Raw genomic sequence first — 26,020 nt, forward strand, 5'->3', positions numbered from 1 at the left:
AAGTCATGTGTTCCAGACCCCTGATCATTTTTGTTGCCCTTCGCTGGACTCTCTCCAATTTATCCACATGCTTCTTGTAGTGTGGGGCCCAAAACTGGACACAGTACTCCAGATGAGGCCTCACCAATGTCGAATAGAGCGGAACGATCACGTCCCTCGATCTGCTGGCAATGCCCCTACTTATACATCCCAAAATGCCATTGGCCTTCTTGGCAACAAAGGCACACTGCTGACTCATATCCAGCTTCTCCTCCACTGTCATCCCTAGGTCCTTTTCCGCAGAACTGCTGCCTAGCCATTCGGTCCCTAGTCTGTAGCTGTGCATTGGGTTCTTCCGTCCTAAGTGCAGGACCCTGCACTTATCCTTATTGAACCTCATCAGATTTCTTTTGGCCCAATCCTCCAATTTGTCTAGGTCCCTCTGTATCCTATCCCTGCCCTCCAGCGTATCTACCACTCCTCCCAGTTTAGTATCATCCGCAAATTTGCTGAGAGTGCAATCCACACCATCCTCCAGATCATTTATGAAGATATTGAACAAACCTGCTCAGAGCTCCGGTACAAAACTGCAGAAAAACCTGAGTGTCTCTGGATTAAGTTTAGAAGTGTGAGCAACAAGACTGATGTAGTGGTGGGAGTTTGCAATAGACCACCGGACCAGGGGGATGAGGTGGATGAGGCTTTCTTCCGGCAACTCACAGAAGCTACTAGATCGCACGCCCTGGTTCTCATGGGTGACTTTAATTTTCCTGATATCTGCTGAGAGAGCAATACAGCGGTGCATAGACAATCCAGGAAGTTTTTGGAAAGCATAGGGGACAATTTCCTGGTGCAAGTGCTAGACGAGCCAACTAGGGGCAGAGCTCTTCTTGACCTGCTGCTCACAAACTGGGAAGAATTAGTAGGGAAAGCAAAAGTGGACGGGAACCTGGGAGGCAGTGACCATGAGTTGGTTGAGTTCAGGATCCTGACACAGGGAAGAAAGGTAAGCAGCAGGATGCGGACCCTGGACTTCAGGAAAGCAGGGAACTTTGACTCCCTCAGGGAACGGATGGGTAGGATCCCCTGGGGGACTAACATGAAGGGGAAAGGAGTCCAGGAGAGCTGGCTGTATTTCAAGGAATCCCTGTTGAGGTTACAGGGACAAACCATCCCGATGAGTCGAAAGAATAGTAAATATGGCAGGCGACCAGCTTGGCTTAACGGTGAAATCCTAGCGGCTCTTAAACATAAAAAAGAAGCTTACAAGAAGTGGAAGGTTGGACATATGACCAGGGAAGAGTATAAAAATATTGCTCGGGCATGTAGGAATGAAATCAGGAGGGCCAAATCGCACCTGGAGCTGCAGCTAGCAAGAGATGTCAAGAGTAACAAGAAGGGTTTCTTCAGGTATGTTGGCAACAAGAAGAAAGCCAAGGAAAGTGTGGGCCCCTTACTGAATGAGGGAGGCAACCTAGTGACAGAGGATGTGGAAAAAGCTAATGTGCTCAATGCTTGTTTTGCCTCTGTCTTCACTAACAAGGACAGCTCCCAGACTGCTGCGCTGGGCATCACAACATGGGGAGTAGATGGCCAGCCCTCTGTGGAGAAAGAGGTGGTTAGGGACTATTTAGAAAAGCTGGACGTGCACAAGTCCATGGGGCCGGACGAGTTGCATCCGAGAGTGCTAAAGGAATTGGCGGCTGTGATTGCAGAGCCATTGGCCATTATCTTTGAAAACTCGTGGCGAACGGGGGAAGTCCCGGATGACTCGAAAAAGGCTAATGTAGTGCCAATCTTTAAAAAAGGGAAGAAGGAGGATCCTGGGAACTGTTGTATTCATCTGGGCTTGAATGGATTTGAGTTCTCATGAAAGTGGGGGTAGATCCAACTTCTGTTGAAGCCAATGGGAAACTACATTAAAACCCATAGGAGTTTGTCCACTGATGTGTAAAAAGGAGATGGATCAGGGTGTAATAGGATCACCTAGATCCATGCATAGTGTGATCAGCCAGCTTTGTCTATGCAGCTAAACTCTTCTGTCCTAGTATACTTTGGTCCTAGGCTCCCTCTACACAGCCGTGCTGATGCTGCTCAATTTCAACTCACAGCTCCCCACACGCAGCTCTGTTGATGGACATCCACCCAGACTTGGAGCCCCCAACCTCTGCCATTCCTGTCATACGTCTTTTTCCTGAGTAGTCATGATAGTCACATCAAATAGTGCATTGACCTTGTGATGCATGACAAAGGGGCCTGGGAGGAGGTCAAACATATTTTCACGTGTTGACCTTCTAAACCAGCATGGAGACTCAGATTCCGAGACGGGAAAGCTGCCTTGGTGACCCACTCTCCCAGTGAGGGCAGTCAGTATCCTTACCATCTAACTTTTTCTCAGCCTGTTTTGATACTGCAAACCCAAGTGACGTCACCCACCGTTTGCATTGGAAGGTGTTATGCTGATTGGATTGTATTGCTTAAACACTGATCGGCTGCAGCTGAGTCTGCACTTCACTGTGGGGATGCAGGGCTGGGCAAGGCACATTCGTGTTGGAGCGAAGGCACCTCAGGGTATGCTTCACGTTAATTACTTTGGGGAACTGAGCAGCCCAGATTGCAAGCTCCATTTCAGCAGGAACTGACCCCAGATCTGCTGATCCCTGTCCAGAGCCCTAAGCTCCAGACTCAACTTCTACCTTGAGCTTTTCTAAGGCTTTGTTGCTCCAGAGGTGGGGCAGCGGGAGCTGGGATGCTACCCAAGAGCTTTCGTTGTGGCACTGCTTTGGGTGTCTCTGAGGGCAAGATTCTGCCGTGAGGCTGTGAATAGGCTGGGTTCTCACCTAGCACAGCAGCTGGCCCTGCTGGGTGGTGTGTGCGCGATGGACACACCTCCACATAGGCCGCCGGAGCAATTGCTGGGAGCAGGGCCTGTGCTCCCCAGTGAGGTTCTGGCGAGCCCTTGTGCCAGGCACAGGAAGGTGGAGGAACTCCTTGTGCTTTCTCCCCTGCCCCATGCATAGAGGCTGCCCAGAATCATCTAGCCTTGAATGGGGATGGAGCTAAGGCCTCTGGTGGGTGCTGCCTGATCCTAGTGCTGGATGCACATTGGCCCAAGCTTCGGAGCTGGGGGCCAGCTGGGAGGGGATTCACAGCAGACATGAACTGCAGCTACTGGGCTGTAGCAAGGGCTTGTCTATTTCATGCTAAAATTAGCCATACCATGTGCCTAAATCACATCAAGCAGTTTGGGAGGGAGAGAGGAATGACATCAGGAGCTTCTGACCATTTTCCAAACCTCTGTCACTCAGCTTTCCTGGCTGCATCTGTTTAAAAAGCCCTTAATAGCCTACTCTGAAGGTAATTTAATTGAAATGAATCAGTGGGTGAATTACAAAGTGGCTTGTCTTCTTCCATCTATCTTCATGAGGGATTCGCTCATTTACTTCTTTATTTGCAGCCTGGCATGACGGACAAGTGCAAAGCACCTTACAGAGGGAGGCTGTGAGCAAGGCTGGCCCCCAGGGCTGGGACTATCAGTACTGGGGATCCCCCTTGAGAGCAGTAAGGGCATGTTGCCTAGTGATAAAAGGCAAGCGGCAGGAATCAAAGCTCCTGAACTTTGGGCTTGTCCAAAACCCAGTAATGTCTCTAGAAAAACTCGGACTGAATTCAGCAGGCTACAGCTCAGGTTCTCTGTTCTCTGCAATGCCTTCTTCCCTCTGTGCCTGCTGTTGGGGTTCCCCTAAGATTTCATTCACTCGGTTCCCCAAGAGTTTGGTCCAACTTGAGTCTCGTCGCTCAGGTTCCTTTATTTGGCATATAACAAGGTAGGTGGAGTTGATCAGTGGATATAGGGCATACCACACATTCAAAGTTACACAGAAGACCTCTTCCTTTATATACATTGACACATTACATTGCATTTCCCATACATTGCATCACACGTTTTGGGATTGGCTTGATCACTTTGCAGGAACCAGTCCTTGTACAGTATGCTCTGTCCATGCACGACTTACTCTTTACCTCATCTTTGCATTCCTGACTTCTCTTGTCCATTGTGAACAGTTCCCTGGGGGTTCCTCCCTTGTCTTCACTAGTACAGACATTCTGTTTCCAGCTTGCTGCTCCATTTACCTCCTTAATCCCATCTCCCAAGAAATGAGCTTCAGCCATGTGTCAAGCTAAGCCTACCCCTGCATTAGCCAGTCTGTGAAATAGGGATAATACTGTGCCCAGTCTCACAGGGGCTTTTAGTGTTTGGGAAAGGCTTTAGGATCCTTGGTTGATGGGAACAATTTGTGCAAGGAGGGTGCTTTCACCTGCGTATTTTATTAGCTAATGTAAATGGGGGAGCAACTGCTCTCAGGTGGTGAACACCAATGTTGCCTCCATCCCCAAGTTAACTCCATTGTCTTCAGCAGAGCAACTCCCGATTGACGGGGCAAGTGGGGGCAGAATCAGGCCATTCTCTTCATTAGCACAGTACTTCATGCATAAGTAGCGAACTTCTCTGGTTAAGACATGGGGTTAAGGAGAAGAGATTATGGCTTTCATTACCTGTTTTGCAGTAGCACCAGGAGGCCCGGGCCCCACTGAGCTACACTCATGCCATTTTCTATTTCAATCACCTTCATTCAAGAGGATTAGGGATAAAGCCATCATTTCTCTCTCCTCCTGCAGCTGGATTCTCAGCAAATTACCAGGATCCAAGTTGAAACCAGCATGGGGTAGCTATGGTATGTTGTTGTAGGTTGGTCTTCCAAATTGGCCTAGAAACTCCTGAATTTGGATTCCCTTTTCTGTGTTCCTGAGCAGCTGCTTCTAGGCTTTATATTGCAAATCCTTCAGGACCAAGTTTGTCTCACACCTGTGTTTGTGCATGTCCTGTGCCCTGAGGCCCTGATCCCAACTGGAGTGTTCGGAAGCTCCGGCAAAATAAATATTTACTACTGCTGCTTCTATCTCCTGACAGAGGGCAACTGAGCTGGGCAGGAATTATGGGTTTGAGAAGGAGGATTTTTTAATTTGATGGGGAAGAGAATGGGAATTGATGGAGTTAACGGTGGGTTGGATTAATGCAAATGAGGTGATGCATATTCATAAAATATTCCTAAAATTGGATCATTGCATCATTTGCAAAAAGTATCTAGACCTGTGGCCTTTGGGTGTAACGGTAACAGCTTTGTGGGTTTGAGCTCACATGCATCACAAGCACTACTGGTTGCTCTCTAGTTCCCCCCAAGCTTTACTCTCTGTCAGTGAATAAATACTGCAGAGAGAATGCTTCTGGACCCCCATCCCCAGCTCTGAAACTTGTCTGCTACAGTGTGTTGTCAGTAAAGCTCAGTGCTGGCTCAAGGCTCTCTTGCAGCCATCTGCTTGGAATAAACAGTCTTATATACCTCCCTAATTATAACCCCATGGATTTGCTTGGTAATGAAATGTCAGAGGCTGAAGAAAACGGTGAGTTTGGTTTACGAGGTGGATTATGGCATCGTCTTGTTCTGCTGAGTTCACATTTGACAGGTGGAATGGTGACAAACTGGGAGAGGAAATACCTTTTATCGGACCAACTTCTGTAGGTGAAAGAGACAAGCTTTCGAGCTACACAGAGCTCTTCTTCAGGTGAATCAGTAACGCGTGCTGTCAGAGATTGGAGACTCCCCCATCTTATCCCACTCCAGCTTGGTCTCTCCCATCCTGTTCTTTATTATTATCAATGGAGATTGGGGCACCATGGTGCTAGGCACTGCACAAACACACACGGCTTGTCTACACAGGAAAGTTGTTGCAATGGTATAAGCGAAGATGTGAATTTAAACTTATTTTAGTTAAATTGGTTCAACCTCTGTGTGGATGCTCTTATTTTGGTTTGAGTGGCTTTTCTCAGTTTAACTTAAACCTGTTCCCAATTGACTTTTCCTTAAGTCGACAGAGAACAAGTTTAAACTAAATCAAAGTAGGCCACTCTTAAGCCAAAATTAAACTGATGCAAGTTTGTGTGTAGACAAAGCTATACAAAGAGACATTCCTTTCCCCAAAGCACTTACACTCTCTAAAGAGACATGATAGACATAGGGTGGGAGAGGAAACAAAAGGGGAAGAAAACCCAGCTCTTCTAATTCCCAAGCCAATGCCCTACCAACTAGACTATGCTGCCGTCTGTTATTTTCTTCTTGAATCCATAGGGTCAGATCGTTGACTGGTATAAATTGGCATAGAGCCACTGACGCTAAGCCAGTTTGTACTAGCTGAAGATCTGGCCCCAGATTTTACAATAGAGGAGATCTGCTGTTCTGTTGTGTATCATGAGCCTAGCTCCGGAGCTGGGAAGCCTATCAGGCAGTGGCTCCATAACTAATGTAATCGCCTTTCTCCAGTGGTTCTCTTTCCTTTTGTTCCTCACTTGCTGGGTTGAGGAGATTAATTGAAATGCAACATTGTTAAAGCAAATCCATTTAGCCTGTGTTCACCAATGATATTTTCATCCCTTCAACTGGCGGTTATATGGCTCTGATTTAGAAGCAAAATTCACTTTTTTCTGCAGACCAGAATGCTGTTTCGACTCATTCCCTGTAGGGTAGAGAGAGGTCTGCATGCACCAAGCCCACGAGAAGCATCATACTCCTTGCAAGAACCCTCAAACCAGAGACAGCCAGAACTCTTGCTCTGCAAATCCAGGATATGTGAGAATAAAGGACCCCTCCACCCCGAGGTCATGCACAATGTATGGAGCTAGGTGGATTATTCTATTGTATTCCAGTGATTTAACCCAATGTTTCCGCTTTGAGTTATCCACAAGCAGGCTTTGATCTCCACAAACCTATTCATTGTGTGCAATCACTGGACCAGTAGTTGATGTGAATATGTTTCTGCCAGTGGTTTGCTCTGATTAAACTTGGACAATACATACTTTGTCATGCAGGGGGTTTGGTGGGTTACTGGGTCACATGGTATGGTTGCTGCTGCCTGACTGGATGATGGGAGGAGAGTGAACTGTTCAATACCCTGAGCTGTGTGCAGGTATAAAATAGTTCCTCCGAAGCTGTTAGTGTGTGGGCAGAAGCCATGCACTTCAGTGTTCGTGGAAAGTAACAAAGAAGGACTCACCATGCTCAGATGGTCCCTAGGGCTATTGGCAGCATCCGCCTGGCTCCAGCCCCCACCCACATATTCAGCTTTCCAGCAAATGCCTGTTACAGGGTCCATGGGGTTTGCAGTATGGGAGGTGGTCAGGGGTTTTGCCCCGTGTACATGATCTGCTTGCTCTGCACTTCCAAAGGTCACTGCTGACCTTTGCTGTTCTGTAGTTGTTTGGATGCCCAGGTGGCTTTTCTGAATACAGGACCATCTGGACTGCACAGCCTAGCAAGGAGTCTGACTGGGGCAAGTGAGCAGAGTGGGGAAACCACATAAGAGAGTAATCTGAGAGAGTGGTGCTTCCATGGGGCCATTCCATCTCAGGAGGGGAAGCTCCCTGGAATGTACAGGGATGGTTTATAAGGCCTGGAAGGGGACATGGTATTAGGGAAGGACCTAGGTAACCTGCGTGGGTAGCTGCGTTGCTGATGTCAGGACTAGTGAGGCTTCCGGGGTGGGAGAATGCACCCATGCTCTCTCCTGGTCAGAGATAATGGGCTTTGTTCATCCCTCTGTTGGCACAGGGGCTGAAGGGAGGCCGATTGGTGCCTGTGCTCTTCGGCGGCTGCGGTGCCTGGTGTGACCATGAGCAAAGGGCCTGAAGGGTGGACATTGCAAACAGCCAGGAGAAGGAGAGAGCGGACAGGAGGAAGTCCTGGCAGGAAAAGGAGAGGGAGATGCACCAGGGCATAATAGGGCTTCTCCAGCAGCAAACACATGCTGCAGACTCTTGTGGTCCTGCAGGTTCAGCTATTGCAGGTTTGCCTCCCTTTGCAGTCCATGGAGAACTCCATTGTAGCACCTCTCAACTCCCCCTTCAACGTTCCACATGGCATCAGGGGCCACAATTCCTGCCCATCCCACTCCACCCGAGGGGACATTAAGGGGAACCACTGCTTCACATACACTGACCTGTGAGACCCACGGTTGCTAGATGTGTAGGTAAAATGGACAGGAATGTTCTTTCCCCTTGTTAAATTCTCTTCCGTTAATTTACTAAGTTTTTAATGTATTTGCCTTTAAATTGCACAGATTTTAATTTGTGCTGGTTTTGTTACTGAATAAAATTCTATTATTTGGAAAATAAGTCGTCTTTATTAGCTCTGAACGTATGCTGCGGAGTGCCTGGCAGTTCTGAAAGCACCCACTTACTTGTTACTGTGCAGTGTGACGCAACTCACAGGATCAGTAACGAACGCAGCGTAATCGTCATCGATGCACAGTAAGCACTGCAAGATTAACGAGCGCACTGGCGGTATTCTATTCACAGATGTACACCAAGCACCACAAAATTTCTAACAGGCTCCAGGACAGCAGGGCCAGGCAGAGCACAGTGCACCACAGCGCACTACTGTGGCTCGCTGCCCAAGTGTTCTTTCAAAGCCTCCCAGAGCTCTATGGCTCCGTGCTGAGTTCTTCTAATCGCCTTTGTGTCTAGCCGTTCAAGTTCAGCAGACAGTAGCTTGCCCTCCACCCCAGTGGCAGCTTCTCCCCACTTTGCTTCACAGGTGTTATGCAGGACACAGCAGGCAGCTATAACCATTGGGATGTTTTTTCAGTGAGATCCAGCCTTGTGAGTAATAATGCCAGCGTCCCTTCAGTCTTCCAAAAGTGCATCCAACTGTCATTCCTCACCTGCTGAGTACATAGTTGAATCTTTCCTCCATGCTGTCAAGGTGGCCTGAGCAATTTGTTTCTGCCCCACCATATATTGCCAGACTTCCCAAAAGTCAGTGCACTGGATGGCGGTGGGTTACACAGTGGGACACTTACCCATAGTGCACAGGACTGTACGTTGACACGAGCACTCCTGGTGAGTCCTTGCATCGGTGCTGTGTGTAGCCGAGCATGCATGCGCAGACGCGATGTGCTAACTGGCAGCTTCATGCCAACATCACTTGTGTCAACCCAGATTTGTAGAGTAGACCTGGCTTTTCTGATCACAATGGTCCCCTCTAGCCTTATAATCAGTGTAAGGGCTGTGAGAGGTTCATTACTTACATACTCTCTTGCCTCCGGGGTCTCATTGCAAATAAAGCATCAGGCAGTTGACAGCAGCTTCCTGCTTGTTCGAAGGCTGTTCTTTCCTCACACGGTGCTTTCATAACGGGGATTAGATAGGTGCCATCAGCCCCTCATCGTGTGCATTGAAGTACCGCCACAACAGCAGAGGTGTGTTTGCACATAAGCAATTATGGAACGGCAGAACCCTGTTATTTTATCTCCAAAATTGCTGAGCTGAGTTACCTAACTCTTGAATTAATTGTGATTTGGGTGCCAGGATTGGCTACTAAAATAACAGCAGGGATGTGATACAACCAATGCTAAGTACTGGGAGTGAAGTCTTCCAGAGGCTCTTTCTTGGTCAGAATTGCACCCTGCATTTGACTTCCGAATGTCTGGTTTTTTGCTGCACAGCTTGGGTTCCATGGCATTGATACATTTCTATCAACCAGTTCCGGGGAAATGAGATAATTGTTAGGTGGGTATATTTCTTGATATAGAAAATGGATTAGTAAAGAGCTGGCCTCTGTTGTAATCTTTGTAACCTTTCTTGCCTTTTTTTATCTCCTCTTCAGGGCCTGAAGCCAATGGATCATAATGGTTTGGCTGATCCATATGTCAAATTGCACTTACTCCCGGGCGCTAGTAAGGTGAGTTGTCTTTTAAATTCCATCTGAAATCTGTGTCGTGTGCACAATTCAGCTATGCAATTCTGCCTGCCTTGTGAAATTGTACCATATACTGACTAGGTATAGCAATATATAATGCTGCTGTTGTGGGTTGGGATTTATTTTCCAGTGCAAGTTGGCTATGTAAAATAATGTGCTGTATTTTAGGGGGGAGATTTTCAGCAAGCCTCCTTTGAATATGCATGCACAATTTGCAAGTACATCCATGTTCTAGCATTGCCAACGTGCTTGGAGCTGTACCGTACAACAAAAGAGAGAGTCCCCAAAGTCTCTCTCTCCTTAAAGAGAGAGGGGCTGAGTTAGCACACTGATGAATGACCGTGTAAGCAATGGTATCAGTAGAGAGACATAGGTGAAAGGGTGCACGGATTAAATTGCATACACTCAAAATGTACATTGACCTTTTTCATTTACTATCTTAGTAAGCATCTCTGTCAGAAGCACATAGGGTGATATCCTGGAACCATTGAAGTCAAAGCTACCCAATCAAACGCGTCCTCCTTTCCAAAAACCAGAGAGGCGTAGCAGACTGAGCATGGGAGTTTTTGCCATTGACTTTAATGGAACCAGGATTTTCACCTTTGGGACTTAGTACAGCATCCAGCAAAAACTACAGAGCTCGGATTTGAGTTTAGGGTATCCCTCCTAAATGTCTACTGGGCCTAAACTCTCCAATCAAAGAAAGAACCAGGCACAAGCAACAAGGTACAGTCGGGGCAAAAGTCTGACTGCACAAAAAATGTAGCGTGATCTGGAGTTCATGGGCAATCTGAGTAGCGAGTGGAGCTGGTCGAAACAGTTTTCTGTCTTAAAATGTCATTTTGACAAAACCAATTTTTTTTGCAAAATTCTATAGATTTCAACAAAATCTTGTTTAGAGGAAAAAATTGGAAAAATTTCAGAAATGTCAGTGTCCCATGTTGATGTTTTCAGAAGGAAGCTTTTTTATTTTTATTTTGAAATTTACTTTATTTATGTATATCTATATGTCTGTTTTAAAGGGTCAGAATCAAAACAATGTGTGTGAGTTGACCCCAAACAAACAAACAAAATTGCAAATTTGTTTTGTGAAAAAAATGGATGTGACTGTTTATTAACAGGTTTACAAATCCTTGCCATGTAAATATCTGAAAGAAAACGATAATCCTTACCCCAGTGAGCTTTTGTTTAGAGAGATACTACACAGGAATATAGTCATCAGATCTGGTTTTCTTTTTCTAATGAGAGGCTATTAGTAGTCTAAAGTAACTAGAAATTTTGTCTTTTCATCTTGATCCAGGATGAATTTTGTTTTCAAAATCTCTAAATTTGTCACAGAGAAAGAAAATCCAGTTTTTGACCAACTCTAGTAGCAAGTGCTAACAGGAGAGGGAGGCCTTTCAATGAGACTGTGCCACTCGCACCATCGAAAAACTCTTGGCTGTTGCAACAGATGCAGACACACTCTTTAATAACTGGGTCCCAGACATGCTGGGCTTTAAAGATGATCCCTAGTACATTGAATTTCACCCAGGTCTGGGATGGTCACCAGTGAGATGCATAGATGTTATGCCTGCATAGTGACCCACTCCATGGAATCATTGTCCATGACTGACTTATCTTGAGTGATGGAAGTGCTCACAAGCTTCCTGGGCCCAGTAAGAAGCCTGCTGAAAGCCAGCTGCTGAGTGACAGTAGAGCAGGCTGCCAGGGAAGTCACTAATACAGATGCTTATGTCTGTCATAGTTCACAACTCTGCAGAGACTCCCTTTCCTCAACACGGAAAATCCTTCCCACAGTGAGCCTAGAGTTGCATGTTCACTCATGCAGTGCTGGCATGACCAGCAGAGCTCCTCTAGCTCACTACTGGGGCTGAGTGGATTGAGTTCAGGAGGCCACAGGGAGGCCACTCTGTCTCGCTACATGTGGTCACCTAGGTCTGGCATCTGGATGTAGGTTCTCCACTAGCAGTTGGCTGGGCATCACATTTAGGTGCTAAATTGGGCATCTACATGTAGGTGTTCCAATACCAGTAGGTTGCAAAGAGCATTTAGGTGTGTCAGTACCAGTCCTCAGTTCCCAGGGGCCTGCTTCAGTGCCCAGGTGTGAGATTTGGGTGCCCAGGTATGCACCCTGCTCTGTAACTGTGTTTCTGCACTTGGGGGAGACTGAGTTGCTACGAAAGACACTGGGCAGAATTGGTGGGAGAAGCAAGTAGAAAAAGTGACCCAAATAGGAACTTGAAAGTGGGGGGAAAAGGGAAGTTGAGCTTCTTCCATTACCCTCACCCAACCACCCCGGCATGTCTAAGTTAGATTCTACCTGTGCAGACAGGCAGGGTAACTGTCACGCTGCTAGGTGGGCTGGCTTGCCCCCTGAACCCCCCCTCTTCATAAAGCAAACCTCTTCCGAATCTTTTGTACAATCGCTGTGGGAAGTGAACTGGAAACCCCCGGCATGAACCAAACAAACCAGGATTAGTCATGGGCTAGGGCTTAACAGCGGGGCACCTTTTAGCTGCTGGGTGATGAGTGATGACTGGCAGATTTCCCCTGTCTCTTGCTGATCTTGGTTTCCTTGATGAATTAGTAATGTGTTGGCTCACAGCAGGTCAGGGGATGGTGGTGGCACCATGACAGCACTGGCTCTCCAGGACTGGTCTGATGCTTAGCACACCGCCCATGCTGTTGTCACTCTACCGCAGCTCTCCTGGTTACTGTGTTCTCTGCAGCTTCTTCCAGGTCTGCAGGAGGAAACGCTGCCATCCGTTGTCTAAGTATCACTGTGCTTCAGGGGCTAGTGTTGTGTCCGTCACCGCCTGATATCCAAAAAGCATCTCCTTAGCACCTGAGCTTGGGAAGGGATCACTGGAAACCCAGCTCATTACAAACAGATGCCCCCTCTAGCTGGTTCTGTCCCATCCTGTGTGCTTTTTCTTTTTCCCTTTCTCTTCTCTTCCTGCAGTTGGGAGGGTGCATGTAAATGCCTCCAGTGCAACAGCTCTCAAAATGAGAGCCACAGGGCCACACTGGTGACGCACAGAGCTGGCTGGGCGTGAGGTGCTAACTCCTCTTTGCCTCTGGCTGCTCCTTGCATTGAAAGAAGCTACACAAAGGCATGGGAAAGGTCTCCTGATGTTACTCTGCCATGCAAGCAGCTGCGTGGTGATGTGGGGTTGTGGCAGAGAGAGGAGTGGTCTGCGCAATGGAGAATGGGAGAAGAGGTGGGGCCAGACCATTGTGGCTGGCACGCAAGAAAACTTCTCTGTTATGGTCTGCGGAGAGTCTGAGACAACTTGCTCTAGCAGATCAGACCTCCCTAGGCAAGCCAGCTAGCTAGCCGAGTGATCACTAACTAAGCGTCGGAGGTGCCCTAGCAGGAGTCTGACTATAACTGTGGATGGTATAGTCTTTAGTAAGTGCTTGGGAGAGAAGGCATAGCATGTATTCACTGCCTTGCATGGTGACAGGTTTCAGGGTGGCAGCCGTGTTAGTCTGTATCAGCAAAAAAAACTAGGATGACACCTTAGAGACTAACACATTTACTTGGGCATAAGCTTTCGTAGGCTAAAACTCACTTCATCGGACGCATGCAGTGGAAAATACAGAGAACATGAAAAAATGGGTATTGCCATACCGTAATTAGCATGGGGAAATAGTTTTTACTTTGCGTAATGACCCATCCACTCCCAGTCTTTATTCAAGCCTAATTTAATGGCGTCCAGTTCGCAAATTAATTCCAATTTTGCAGTTTCTCTTTGGAGTCTGTTTTTGACGTTTTTTTGTGGAGAATTGCAGCTTTTAGGTCTGAAATCGAGTGACCAGGGAGATTGAAGTGTTCTCTGACTGGTTTTTGCATGTTATAATTCTTGATGTCTGATTTGTGTCCATTTATTCTTTTGCGTAGAGACTGTCCGGTTTGGCCATGTACATGGCAGAGGGGCATTGCTGGCACATGATGGCATATTTTTTCCCGTACTGTTACTCACACCTTCGTGTGAACTGTTGGAAATGGGCCATCCTGATTATCACTACAAAAGTTTTTTTCTCCTGCTGATAATAGCCCACCTTAATTGATTGGTTTCATTACAGTTGGTATGGCAACACCCATTTTTTCATGTTCTCTGCGTGTATATATATCTTCCTGCTGTATTTTCCACTGCATGCATCCGATGAACTGGGTTTTAACCCCATATTTATTATGCCCAAATAAATGTGTTAGTCTCTAAGGTGCCACAAGTACTCCTCATTTATTCATTATATACTGACTCAGATCAGCTGGCTCTCCCCAGGTTTCTGGCAGTGCCCATTCCACTACGTGAAACAGCCAGCCTTTGATCACTGTCCGTTGGAAGATAGGCCCAAGTTTCAGGTTTATAATGAAACCCAAGCCTGGATGAGCATTGCCTGCTTTTGAATTTCCTCCTGTAAGCTTTACTCAGGTCCAGGTCACTGCCCTGACTGCCCAGGGAGAGCCTGGGTTTGTGAAGTATGTTGGAAGAGCCACAGTACTACGGGATGGTGTGTGGGAGAAGGGTTCGCACCCTAGGACCTATTCCAACTCCCACTAAAGTCAATGGAAGGAGTCTCTTGGATTGCGGCTCTCATCACGAGGCACTAGTGTGGAGATACTGTACAGTAAGTTACACACAAAGGCATCAGTTGCATTTCCCTCCCAGTCAGCTGATCGGTGCTGGAATATTGGCCCTAGCGGAGCTGCTGGTCAATCTGTGTGGCTAGAACATGTCACGTTATTGATAGGAGAGAGAGGAGGAACCCCCAGAATGATCCACAAGACAAAGAAATAACCTTCTACCTCCCTCCCCCAGGCAGCAGGCCTCCATGTGTTGGTGGGCCTGGTGAAGCACTAGGAGCTGCTTCTCTTGAACCCTCTGCCTGGAGGTTCAAGGGCCATTCAGGAACGATGCCTCAGTCCCAGCCTAACTACATTTCAGGTGACACTAGGAAAAACTGGGACAGCACCAGCAACCCCCTCCCCCCATGGGGCCCTCTACAGGTTGCTAGTGCAATGCCAGCCCTTTCCTCCACTGATGGATAGAAGCCCTTGCATGTTTTAATAACCTGTTCAGTTTGCCTCTGAGAAATTAAATAAATACTGACATCTTCAGTGAGTGTGGCTGAGAGTGGGCCATCCCTCCCACTCCCGTCTTCCGCCCAGTGTTCCCACTGAATGGTGCTGCTCGTGCAAATAGGGGAGAGCAGGCTCAGGCAGGAGGATATCAAAAATCGGAACGATACAGAGAAGATTAGCATGGCCCCTGCACAAGGACGACACACAAATTCGTGAAGCGTTCCATATTAAAACAAGAAAATTAACAAGCAGGCAGAGGAGTTTAAGTTTAATCCCAGGTGATCATTAACAGCCAGGAAAGCCCCAAACCACAGGCCACTGTTGTTGTAAAGCAAATAAAATCTCCACAGCTGCTTTGTCTCCCTGTTGTGAGTGGTGCAGTTTTCTTGAGTTGTCTGTTCTGTTCTCTTGCTAATGGTTAATGCTCTGTATGGGGGACCTTCGTGACCTCCTGTAGTGGGTTATTGCAATGCGCTTCTCCTGGGAGTCTGATGGGAAGCTTCAGTTAGTGTTGCCAACTTACTTGGCTGTGTTTCATGCTTGGGTCCCCAGTCAATTGCTGGGTACAATTTAGGAAGTTATGTTTGATCTACCATATAAAACACTGTGCGTTTTAGATCCTTGGAGGCCACCCCTCCAGCTGACAGTCCCTCGACTCACTCCTCTCTGGACATTGGGAGCTGAGCATGTCCTTGCTCCCCTCCCTTGCTCTGACTGAATCCTGACTTTCAGCGGGTGCTGTCGGGCCTGTTAACCCAGGGCTTTCCTGAGGAAGTGTGTAGTTCCTTGCCTTGTCCGGGAGATTTTCTGTATCATTAGCTGATGAATGATCAGAGAGTTACTTTTCTTGTATCAAGAAAAGGAGTACTTGTGGCACCTTAGAGACTAACCAATTTATTTGAGCATGAGCTTTCGTGAGCTACAGCTCACTTCATCAGATGTTTACCGTGGAAACTGCAGCAGACTTTATATACACACAGAAATCATGAAACAATACCTCCTCCCACCCCACTGTCCTGCTGGTAATAGCTTATCTAAAGTGATCAACAGGTGGGCCATTTCCAGCACAAATCCAGGTTTTCTCACCCTCCACCCCCCCACACAAATTCACTCTCCTGCTGGTGCTAGCCCATCCAAAGTGACAACTCTTTACATAATCAAGTCGGGCTATTTCTTGTATCCACACCTTGAGGACATGGTAGATGTATTCTCCTATATATTGAAAATGATAAATAACCTCCCAGGGGTTGGGGGAAGCAGAACTTCAGTATCACTGGCCTGTTAAGTGCATGATGCAAACTAGCAGCCAGAGATCAAAAATATTCCACACACACGAACTGTTTAGCATGCGTTTTCCTCCATGCTTGTTTGGCCGTTCTGTCCTAATGCAATTCCTGCCTGCGACTGAGTTACTCCATCTTTCAAAACACGCTGGTAATCAGCCTTAATAAACAGCTTATCTTGTGCCAAGCGAGCCTGGAGACTTACAGCCAGTCCTCCCCCTGGCCTGTGGCTCCCAGACATGCCTGGTGCCGTTGATAATGATACTAATAAAATGAAAGAGAGACGATCTGAACTCTGCCAGGAAGACAAATGGCTGTCAGTGCCTCCTTAAATCTCTCTTGTGAGAACCTGTCTAATTTTGAAACTATTTTACACAGTTGGGAAACATTTAAGGTGAACAAGGCATTACAATCTACCTCAGCTGAAGCTGGAAAAGATCATTTCTTTTTGTGGTCTTGTGGGATTTTATTCCTCTCCTGCCCCCCATGGAAACATCTCCTGCAAGGCAGTGATTGTTTTCACTTGGGCTTCCTTTCGAAGAGCTAAGCTGCCTCCTGACCTGACAGCCATACTAGTTGATTCACTGATTTTATTTTATGCTGAAAGGGAGCTCTGCTTGACTGACATGAAATACAATTGGTTTTGCAGGGTGTTAGATGTTCATATGAATCAATTCCCTCCTTGTGTTCCAGGTGGAGCCGAAGGATCAAAAGAAGACCCTTTCACTTACAGGAGCCTCTTGTGTTCTTCCAACCAACTTTCCTGTGTGATGATAGTAGAATAAACCTCAGCAGTGTTGTACAAACCTTAGCAGTGTTGGCAAATCCAGACTGCTTTTGAAAACTATCAAAAGGAGCAATACAAAATAGAAGGGGTCAAATGCTAGTTAGACATTCCCATCCTAGAGGGCCTAAATCCACATGAATCCAAATGAATCAGGTCTGCACAAAGCTCTGGGGAGAGACATGGGTATGTTTTGCACAGATCCCAGCCAAAGATTGGTATGTGGTGTTGGTTGGGGCCTGTAGGCACTACTATAATGCACACAAGATTAGAGCCCTGTTGTGCTGGGAGGTGTACAAATATGTAGGAAGGGCTTCTGTACATGGGAGCTTTTCCCAGTTATACCAGTTAACCTCAACTCCATAACCACTGTATTTATATCACTCTAGCTCCTTGAGTGGACACTCCAATTCTGGAATAAGAGTGCCTTTTTTCATTTTAGCTTAAACTGCTTCCAAAGAGACACAAGGTAAACTGGAAGAAGATTCTCCTATGCTGCAATAAGAGTGTCCACATGGAGGAGCTGCACTGGCACAACTAGAAAGGTTTACATTCACACCCTGCTTTACCCCCATATAGCTTCCCTGTGTAGACAAGCCCTAAGAGACTGTTACAACCCCAAAGGGCTTACATTCTAGATAGACAAGACAGACAGGTGGGAGGGGATTGGAAGTGACTTAACCAAAGTCACACAGCAAGTCCATGGAAAAGGCAAGAACCAGAGCCCAGGTCTCTGGACTCCTCTCCCAGCCCCCTGCCTGTTGGATTTTGCTGCCTCTGGGTTCTGTCTGAATCATGGGTGAGGTTCTGTGCAGTATAGTCAGCAATCTCATCCCACGATTGCTTAGGCCTGGTCTACGTAGAAAATTAGGTCATCTTAACAAGTGAGATATTTAAGTCCTCCTAACCCCCAGCATAGACAGCACTAGGTGAAGGAAGAAGTCTTCCAGTGACCTAGCTACCATCTCTCGGGGAGGTGGGTTATCTGTGCCGGGAGAGAACCCCTCCTGTCAGTATAGGTAGTGTTTACACTGCAGCCCTACAGCGGCGCAGCTGCAGCCGTGCCCCTGGAGTGTTTCAAGTGTAGACAAGCCGTTAGGGTGTGCTGAGATTTAGGGACACCTTCTTAGTGACACCAGACAACAAAAGATTGTATTTGGTTTGTCAGGTTGCTAGGAACCAGAGGAAACCACAGGGTCGGTCTGTCTGTCTGTTCAGAGGTCTTGATAAAATGTCCCTTTGTATATTAATTACAGTAGAGTCCTGTCTATTCTCTGCTGGGAGGGACATTCCAGTTTGGTTAGGAGACAATAAAGAAAGAATTTTGGTTGTTTTTAACCTATTCATCTATGCCAAGCTTAAAGCCAGATTACTTGATGAATGTTGGGTGTTTCTGGTCAGGAGGCCTTCTTTTAACCCTTGGATAAGATAATTGAAGGGTGATTTTTTTCTATAGTTTCTTTGACGGGAATGAAAAACTGCTCCGGAATCTGGAATGCCTTTTGTAAAGGAGCAAGTCCATCTGAGTAGCAAGACTGGTTCTTAAAGCATGAGAGAGACCCTTTACTTCCTTGTGTGCTAAGTGCCCTGCTTACCTCTAGTGTGGAGCTTGCAAAACAAAGATGATGAATGTAACAATGCATCCAAAATACTCTGCAGACAACTTTTACGTATTGATTTAATCAGAGCTGATTACGCTGAGAAATGGCCAGAATGAGGATTGAACTCTCCCACTTTACACCCAATTACAGTGGAAATTGTTGCTTGCTCAGCCTGTCCCTCTGCCAGGGAATTAATGGAAAAGCCCTACCTGAAATCAGCAGGCCTCTTCTACAGAGTGATGTGTCATTCTCCTCCCCAACAGGAGGAGGAAAAAATGGTCTAAGTTGTATTAAGCTCAATCCATCGTTATCACTGTGGGGGAGGAGGAGGAGGCAGACGGAGAGAGGGAACAGAGCCTGTCTTAAAATCGATCGTACTTTCAGCACGGGGATTCTGCTTTCTTCTTTCACCCAGAAGGCATTCTGGGCTCCAAGATGAAAGCTGGTGATGGAATGAAACTGTTCAGGGAGCACTCATTTGGGCTACGTGAACTCAGCACTGCAGAGAGATGTTGGATCGGCAGCCTGGAGATGAGGCCCCTTCTCTCTAGCTCCTGAAGATGATTAAAATGGTAGGGAGTGGTGCTGCAAGGTGCCCCACACTTGCTGCCCCACCAGTAGGGAGGAAGGTGGCTTGTTCTCCAGGGCCTGATCCAATGGCCAGTTAAATCAAAGGGAATCTTTCCATTGACCTCAGCAAGTTCTGTCTCAGGCCTTCATTGAGTACTTAGCCCCTCTCCAAGGAGACTGTCAGCTTGTGCAGTTTGGGATGTGCAGCATCTATGACGTGGCCACCTATCCCCATGGACATAGCCTGAGACCCAACAGACTCGTTTCATGCAGGCCCCTGGCGGGAACATCTTTCAGCTCAAGTTTAAAGCAGGCTGTAGAAAGGACCATGAAGGGTGGGGATAGGTGGGACATTTGCCATCCAGTATTCCTCTGAAAGAGCCTCTTTTGCTCCTAAATGGGCTGTGCGCAGAGGTAATAAATTTCCCCTAGAATAAGGGATGAAGCAGTCTTCCTTCCTCACTTGGAAAGCGCTGGTGTTTCTTTCATTTGTGGAGACAATGGGGCACAATTGTCACACCAGTTCTCTGCTGCTGTGGTTGTATGAGCCCGGCCTGGGAATGTATTAAACATCATCCCTCTGGATCCCCCTGCCAGCTGGAATTGCGGGGCTGCGACACCTCACTTTGTGCTGCCAGCAGAGGGGTACATCTGATGCCCAGTCAAGCAGGCTGTTCTGTGCAGGAGATGTGGGTGATGAGGTGTGTGGCTTTCTTCCTAACCCTTGGGAGGTCATGAGTTTATGCCCCAATTCATGAGGTTTGGTTAGTCCATCTTACACCCAGCAGCAGTATTTGTGTCTGTGATCCCCGCTGGCTGACTACACGCTGGGCAAGGAAGTATTGCCTTGTATTTGTTTGAATTTACATTCTGTTCGTTCGCTGACATCCCTCTTCCCCTGTACCTCCCCCAAAAAAGCCTCTTTAGCCGACAGACCCAAAAGCTATGTCTAGCTTTTTCTAGGGTCTCACTGTACTCACAGGCTTGTCTTTCTTGCTTTTGCCTCTCTCTCGGGGTTTGTCTGTTCTCAGTTTCTGTGTGTTCTGCCTTTCTTCACACCCGCTTGGTCACCGTTCCCATGCGGTGCTGGTTTCTGGGCAGAATCTATTAGGCCTTGTTTTAGGTGTTGCACCCTAAGTGTTTCTTACAAACTATCTTAAGCGAAGGGTGAGTTCACACATCAGTTTGAAGAAGGTTTTACCTCAGCCCATAACAAGGTTTCACCCAGCTCTGAACATGTTTTCTCTGGTGTTGCGTCTTTCATTATTTGTTCCTGTTACTTTGTAAATTGAAAAATAGAAATAAAAAGCAAGGCTTAATTTATGCCATCCTACAGCTTGATAATGCCTCTACTTTTCCTGTCATCTGCTTTTATTTGCTGCATCAGCAGTTCACATCAGCCTTTGCTTTGGCCATGTGCAGCCTTGCCAGGAGTGTGATAGGATATCCAAAATAAAGAACAACGGAAGTAACTAGTCCGTTAGTCTAGATGGCATTGTTTAAATCAGGCTTTGTTTGGCCTGTGCTGCCATTGCTGCATATTCTGGGCAGCTGAGGGCCTCCACCCAATTTATTCCTGCTCTGTATTTTCCTACCGTAGCTAGAAATTGTTTTAAGTGACATGGATTATGTATCCATTCCCTTAATGCTTTATAGTTTTATTGCCCATCTTCATCGCATTTTTGTTTTATTCCGCTGGATATTCTTCCTAACCATTCCATCTACTGTTCCCAGTGGTTATACAATGGCAGCATATGTATTTTCTTTTGGTTACCCTGGTATTATCAATTCCAAGTGCTTAAAAATTACAAGTCAGCTCCTCCTTTCCCCCCAGTATCATGATATTTTTTTAAAAAATGTTGGGTTTTGGGTGGGATTTTCCCTCCTACATTTTCAAGCTTTTCTATGCAACCAGAAGGGCTAGAAAGTTGCATGAAAAAAAAAATCTGAGGTTCTAACATGATCACCTGACTCCAGGAGCTGGGACTTTGAGAAAAGCACCAACTATCGCAAGAGTTGTGAAACAATTATCTGAGTTTACAATAGTGCCCTGAAAGAGCAATTATAAGAGAGAATTGACAAGTCTCACTTTAAGATGATTTAAAAGGACTTCAGACCTGGGGAAAGATGCAGGGTTGACCGTCCTAGAGTGTGAAGTCCCCTCTCTGGTTGTGATTCTAAGCAAGTGTGTTTGCTTTTAAAAAATGCTGAGGTTCATCCTGTTACAGCATATGCACAAATCCCACTGAAGCCATTGGGGGTCAATCATTTGCTTGCAGTTAGGTATGGACTTAAGCCCTGATACAGCATTCTCCTTTTCTCCACAGAGCAGGTACAGCATGGGCAGTGGCAGGCCAGACTGCCCTTCAGTTGCCCCTGGCTCGTTCTGTAAAGGACTGCCATAACTTAGCAAAGCCAATGGAAAGAGTCCCTATCCAGGATGATGCTGGCCCTTTAAGAGGGAGCAGGGCCAGTGTACCTGTGCTGCATCAGCTGACCCAAATTAGGCTTTAAAAGGGGGCGCCTGGGGTGTGTGGGGGGAGACCTATTAATGAGAGAGATCCAGTGAGTCAGAGTTAGGAAGCTATAGGCACAGGAGCAGCAGGACAGTGAGAGTCCTGGGAGGGGAGGCGGTGGGAGCCTGAAAGGTAAAGCTTAAGGGAACCATCCTTGGGTTTGTAGCCCACAGGAAACTGAGGATATGGCTTTGTTTTGTTTAAGTGGGGACAGTAAAACTGCCTAAGAGAGCCTGTGGGTGTGGTAGTGGATCCTTTGCAAGCTGGGAAGAAGCCCTTTTTACTCTCCCGTCCACCCACTGCAATGGGCTTTGGATCAGACCCGTAGTTAGGAGATTGGTGTCGTCTCCATTGCCTTTCTGTCCTGGGCACCACTACGGAAAGTGCCGGTATTCAAGCCAGCTGGGGAAGTGGTTCATGATGTGGCTTTTTTCTGTTCTGCAACTTATTACCTGTAAACGTCCTGCTGCTCAGCAGGATTGGCCAGAAGCCAGTGGAGGGAAAGAGACAGACTCTGGTTGTTTCAGTGTAGTGGTGTGGGGCTACTAAGTACAGATTTTCCACCATCTGGATTTGGACTCGGACACTTAATTTTGGCCTCTACATTGGCAACCACTGGGTTTATTCAAACTCTGGAGCAAATTGAATGATCTGGCAGCCTTTTCATCAAGTGGTTCAGCCAAGGGGTACGAAAATGAGATCCTCACAAGCCTGTATTCTGGCAAGGCTCCATAGGACTTATATGCTGATGAGAGACCCTTAAACAAGCCAGGGCCTTGACTCATTTCATAGGCAGAAAGCAGCTGGGATGCTCTGGTGATCTCCACTGGGAGTGGAACACATTCCCAGTAAGCTTCCTAGTGCCTGTTCCAGGCTAATATTTAGGTATTGGGTAACTCTGTGCCCTAGGATGTGGCCAGTGCACGTAACAAGGTGGAGCAGACTTCCCACAAGGCCTTGCAAGGAATGAGCAATGATTTAATAATGTGCACTGAGAGAAGAACAAAAAAAGGAAAATAAATCCATCCAGACAATGGCTCTTGGAAGCATCTCAATAATGCATTAATAAAATATACTCATTGGGATGGTTACTTATTTTCAGAAATGGATCTGATGTACTGGTACAGCATTTTGCTTTTTAGTGACACTCAATTATGGTGCCAATGCTTTATGGAAAAGGCCCTGTGCTGTTTTAGAATTACATTCTAGTATCCTGCTGCACAAGGTGTTGTCCCTGGTTTGACACTGTTCTGCAGGAGCTGGACTGAGGGTTTCTAGCTGTTATGGCCTTCTCTGCGCTAGAAAATTGGACCACCAGCATTGAAACTGGTGGGTTAGCATCCCTGTCTGCATAGTCGTGCTGCTTTGGGTCCATTGTGTTTTTCCCCATGCCCATGTTAGTTCTGTGTGACATTTTAGCTGTCACAATGTCCCTTGGGTCCCTAGGCTGTGCTTTCCAGCGCAGTTTCTTGAAAGCAGTGTGCTAAGTGTAGTGAGTCGGTCAGGCCTGTGAGGAGTTGCTGTGAACCCTTTGCCAGCTGGTCCCAAAGGGGCTGTGTTACACTTGGGGACTCTGGAACTGAGTGTGGAACTTGGTAGATCACCATCACTGTCCCTCACAAGCTCCAACACCAAGCCTTGACATGTCTCTCTAGTTTCCTCTTGCCTTGTTAGGAAGGTAATTGCCCTCTGCTATGGCGCTGTGTCATGTCCCTCCAGTACAACCTAGCACTGTATTAACAGGCCACCTTGCAATTTGGAGTTAAAACAAGCTACCACATCTAATAAAATGTGCATCCAGGAGACGGTTCTGGGTCTGACAGGAACTGTAGCTGCACTAAACACAGGGATGCACATAAACATCCAGACTAGCAAACTGTTGGTTTTTTTAAATAAGCCTGAGTTAATTCTTCCCCCGTCACCCCCCCAAAAATGAAGTCCCTGGTCCCTTACTGCTCTCTTCCAGGCTGCCCGTGATCTTGCTGCTTATTGTACAGGGTGTTGGATGGATAATTGGATTGCTCTATAAATGACCCACAAGGCCACTGCCTTTATGCACCTCCAGATACCTGCTGCACCAGCCTGGTTGAGGGGGATTTTTGCCATCCTGTGCAGGGAGGATCAGCAGGATGGTGCAAAGTGGCTAGATATGTATTGGAACTGAGGGCCAAAGGAGAGCTGCTTGGGTATGCTGTGTCATCGTTTCATGGACTGTTTCGTTTCCCAAGGGTTTATTCATTGCCTGCATCCTGAAACCAAAGCAGTTACCTGGGGCAGGCTAACTAACCAGGTGTATTATTTGCTTTTTCCAGGCAAATAAGCTAAGAACAAAAACTTTGCGGAACACTCTGAATCCCACCTGGAATGAGACCCTCACTTACTATGGCATCACAGACGAGGATATGGTTCGCAAGACGCTAAGGTAGGCGTACCCCTGGGGACATCTCGTGGAGATGCAGGCGGAGTGGGTCGTATGTCTCATTATTTGGAAAGAAAGCTTTCTTTGTATTCACTTGAGCTATGTGTGGGAAGGGAAAGAATGCATATTGCAGTGATGCGTTGAGAGGGGAAGCCAGTAAAATCCCCACTCCACTCCATACTCCTGCTGTCACCAATCTGCACTGGTGTGAATGGCCAGCCAAGGTGCAGAGCACCAGAAAATCAGGCCCATTGTATTTCAGCTAAATCTGAGCACCTTCAGTCAGCCACACAGCGCATTGCACCCAGGTGCCCACCAACTGAGAATAGATGTGACATTCTTTGAGATTACCGGGCGTCCAGCTTCAGAGGTCTAAAACTTTCACTGCTAGCAGCCGTGGCTGGGATGCTCAAAGGAGCTGAAGGGAGGTAAGTTCCCAGTTCTCACTGAAAATAATTGGAAGCTAGACATCTTATCTTCTTCAGACCTCTTTGAAAATGCCAGCCCATGTAGCTAGCAGTTCTTTTAGGCTATGCCAGGCCTGGGATGTGTTTATAATGGAATATCAATAATTAGGGTACAACACAGAACTCTCCCTTTGGCCTGTGTCAAGCAGTCACCTGTGCACGTGCTGTTCAGACGAAATCCTGATCGGACATTTATAGCTCCTTCTCTCCAGCGGATCGAGAGATAATTATTATTTCCCAAGGCCCCTCATTTGCACACTCCTCCTGCAGGGATCAATTGCAGCCCTTTGGTGACAGACATTTGATTTATAAACTGCCTGGATTTGAATAGCTGGTGAAGAGCCCTGTAGCATTTCATCATTATAAGCTTCGTAATTGATCAACTTGGGGTCTGAGCTGCAATTTTTTTAACCTTATAATTCCCAAAGTTGCTAAACATACCTTATTTATTTATTGCTTCTTGCTGAGTTGCTGATCTCTATTTGAAGATGAGTTTTGGAGGAGGAGGGCAGAAATGCATTTGTAAATTGCTGTAAAACTAAATGGAACTTGGTTTAACTTGGCAAAAATGAGGAATCTGATACCTTGCGAGCAAAGCAGCGTCCTGACTGGTCAAGGAGCACAGGGAGTGGTGGCAGTGTGTTCAGTAGGTGGTATTCCTTTTTCTGAACCTGGCATGGCACTGGCAGCGAGGAAATGCTGCCTTTGCGATGGGATGCAACACTGAAGTTCCTTTAGCCACTCAGAGATGTTTGCCGTAAAGTCTTGGCTAACTTCCAGTTTGGGATAACTCCCTGCTACCTAACTACATCCCCTCACTTCAACTGGCTCTGCTTAACTGGGCCCCACTCATTTAACCCTTGCTCTTGCTATTAGGGCCTGATCCAAAGGCAGTTGAAGTTAATGGAGAGACTTCTATTAACCTTTAGCTCTGGCCTTTTAAACTATTGCCGTGCTCAATCCCAGTGGTGGGTGTATTGACTCCTTATGTATGTGATCTGTAAATCTCTTCGTTCTAGCAAGCTCCTCCATGTAGAAGGAAATCAATGTAAGATATATTAAAATTAAAGAAGGATTTTGCATATCGCATCTAGGATTGACAGCTTTCTAGCTCCGTGGCTGAATTCTGAACATCTTTACTTAAAGTATATGCTGTAAATTTATTTTTGCGTGGAAGCAATGAAAACATATCACTGTAACAAAGTTATTTACTAGTAGGTGAATTTGGATTCTGAGCTTGCCTGTCATCCATAACTCACTTACTGATGAGAAATTTATCTCTCTAGATTATTAGTTCACATGGAAAATATTAGTCGTGCTGTGGGTTTCTCAGGCTGGAAAGCCTGTGTTTCGTTATTCTTTTTCCTCCATGCCTTTGAAGTTTTCAGCTAGTTCAAGTGTGAAAATTGGTTTATAGAAAGATGCCTGGCTGAGTTGTTTGTTGAAATGCACTGGGAAGAAAAAGTGTTTTGGATCCAGACTTCACCTTTCCATCAG

General features: G+C 46.6%; 1 protein-coding gene and 1 pseudogene across 2 annotated transcripts in view; both read left to right on the forward strand.

The window, feature by feature from the left end:
* Window positions 1–26,020, forward strand: part of DOC2B (double C2 domain beta) — a 129,755-nt gene that overhangs the window by 47,999 nt on the left and 55,736 nt on the right. The window contains exons 3-4 of one of the 2 annotated variants that reach the window (XM_073316013.1): window positions 9,699–9,773; window positions 23,950–24,059. In XM_073316013.1, the coding sequence (XP_073172114.1) occupies window positions 9,699–9,773; window positions 23,950–24,059 (185 nt within the window). The remainder of the gene's footprint in view (window positions 1–9,698; window positions 9,774–23,949; window positions 24,060–26,020) is intronic. The other variant, XM_073316014.1, reaches the window with a different exon arrangement.
* On the forward strand, window positions 15,016–15,115 carry LOC140899910 (U6 spliceosomal RNA; annotated as a pseudogene).

The sequence above is a fragment of the Lepidochelys kempii genome, chromosome 17, assembly GCF_965140265.1.
Source record: "Lepidochelys kempii isolate rLepKem1 chromosome 17, rLepKem1.hap2, whole genome shotgun sequence".
NCBI classification, from domain to species: domain Eukaryota; kingdom Metazoa; phylum Chordata; order Testudines; family Cheloniidae; genus Lepidochelys; species Lepidochelys kempii.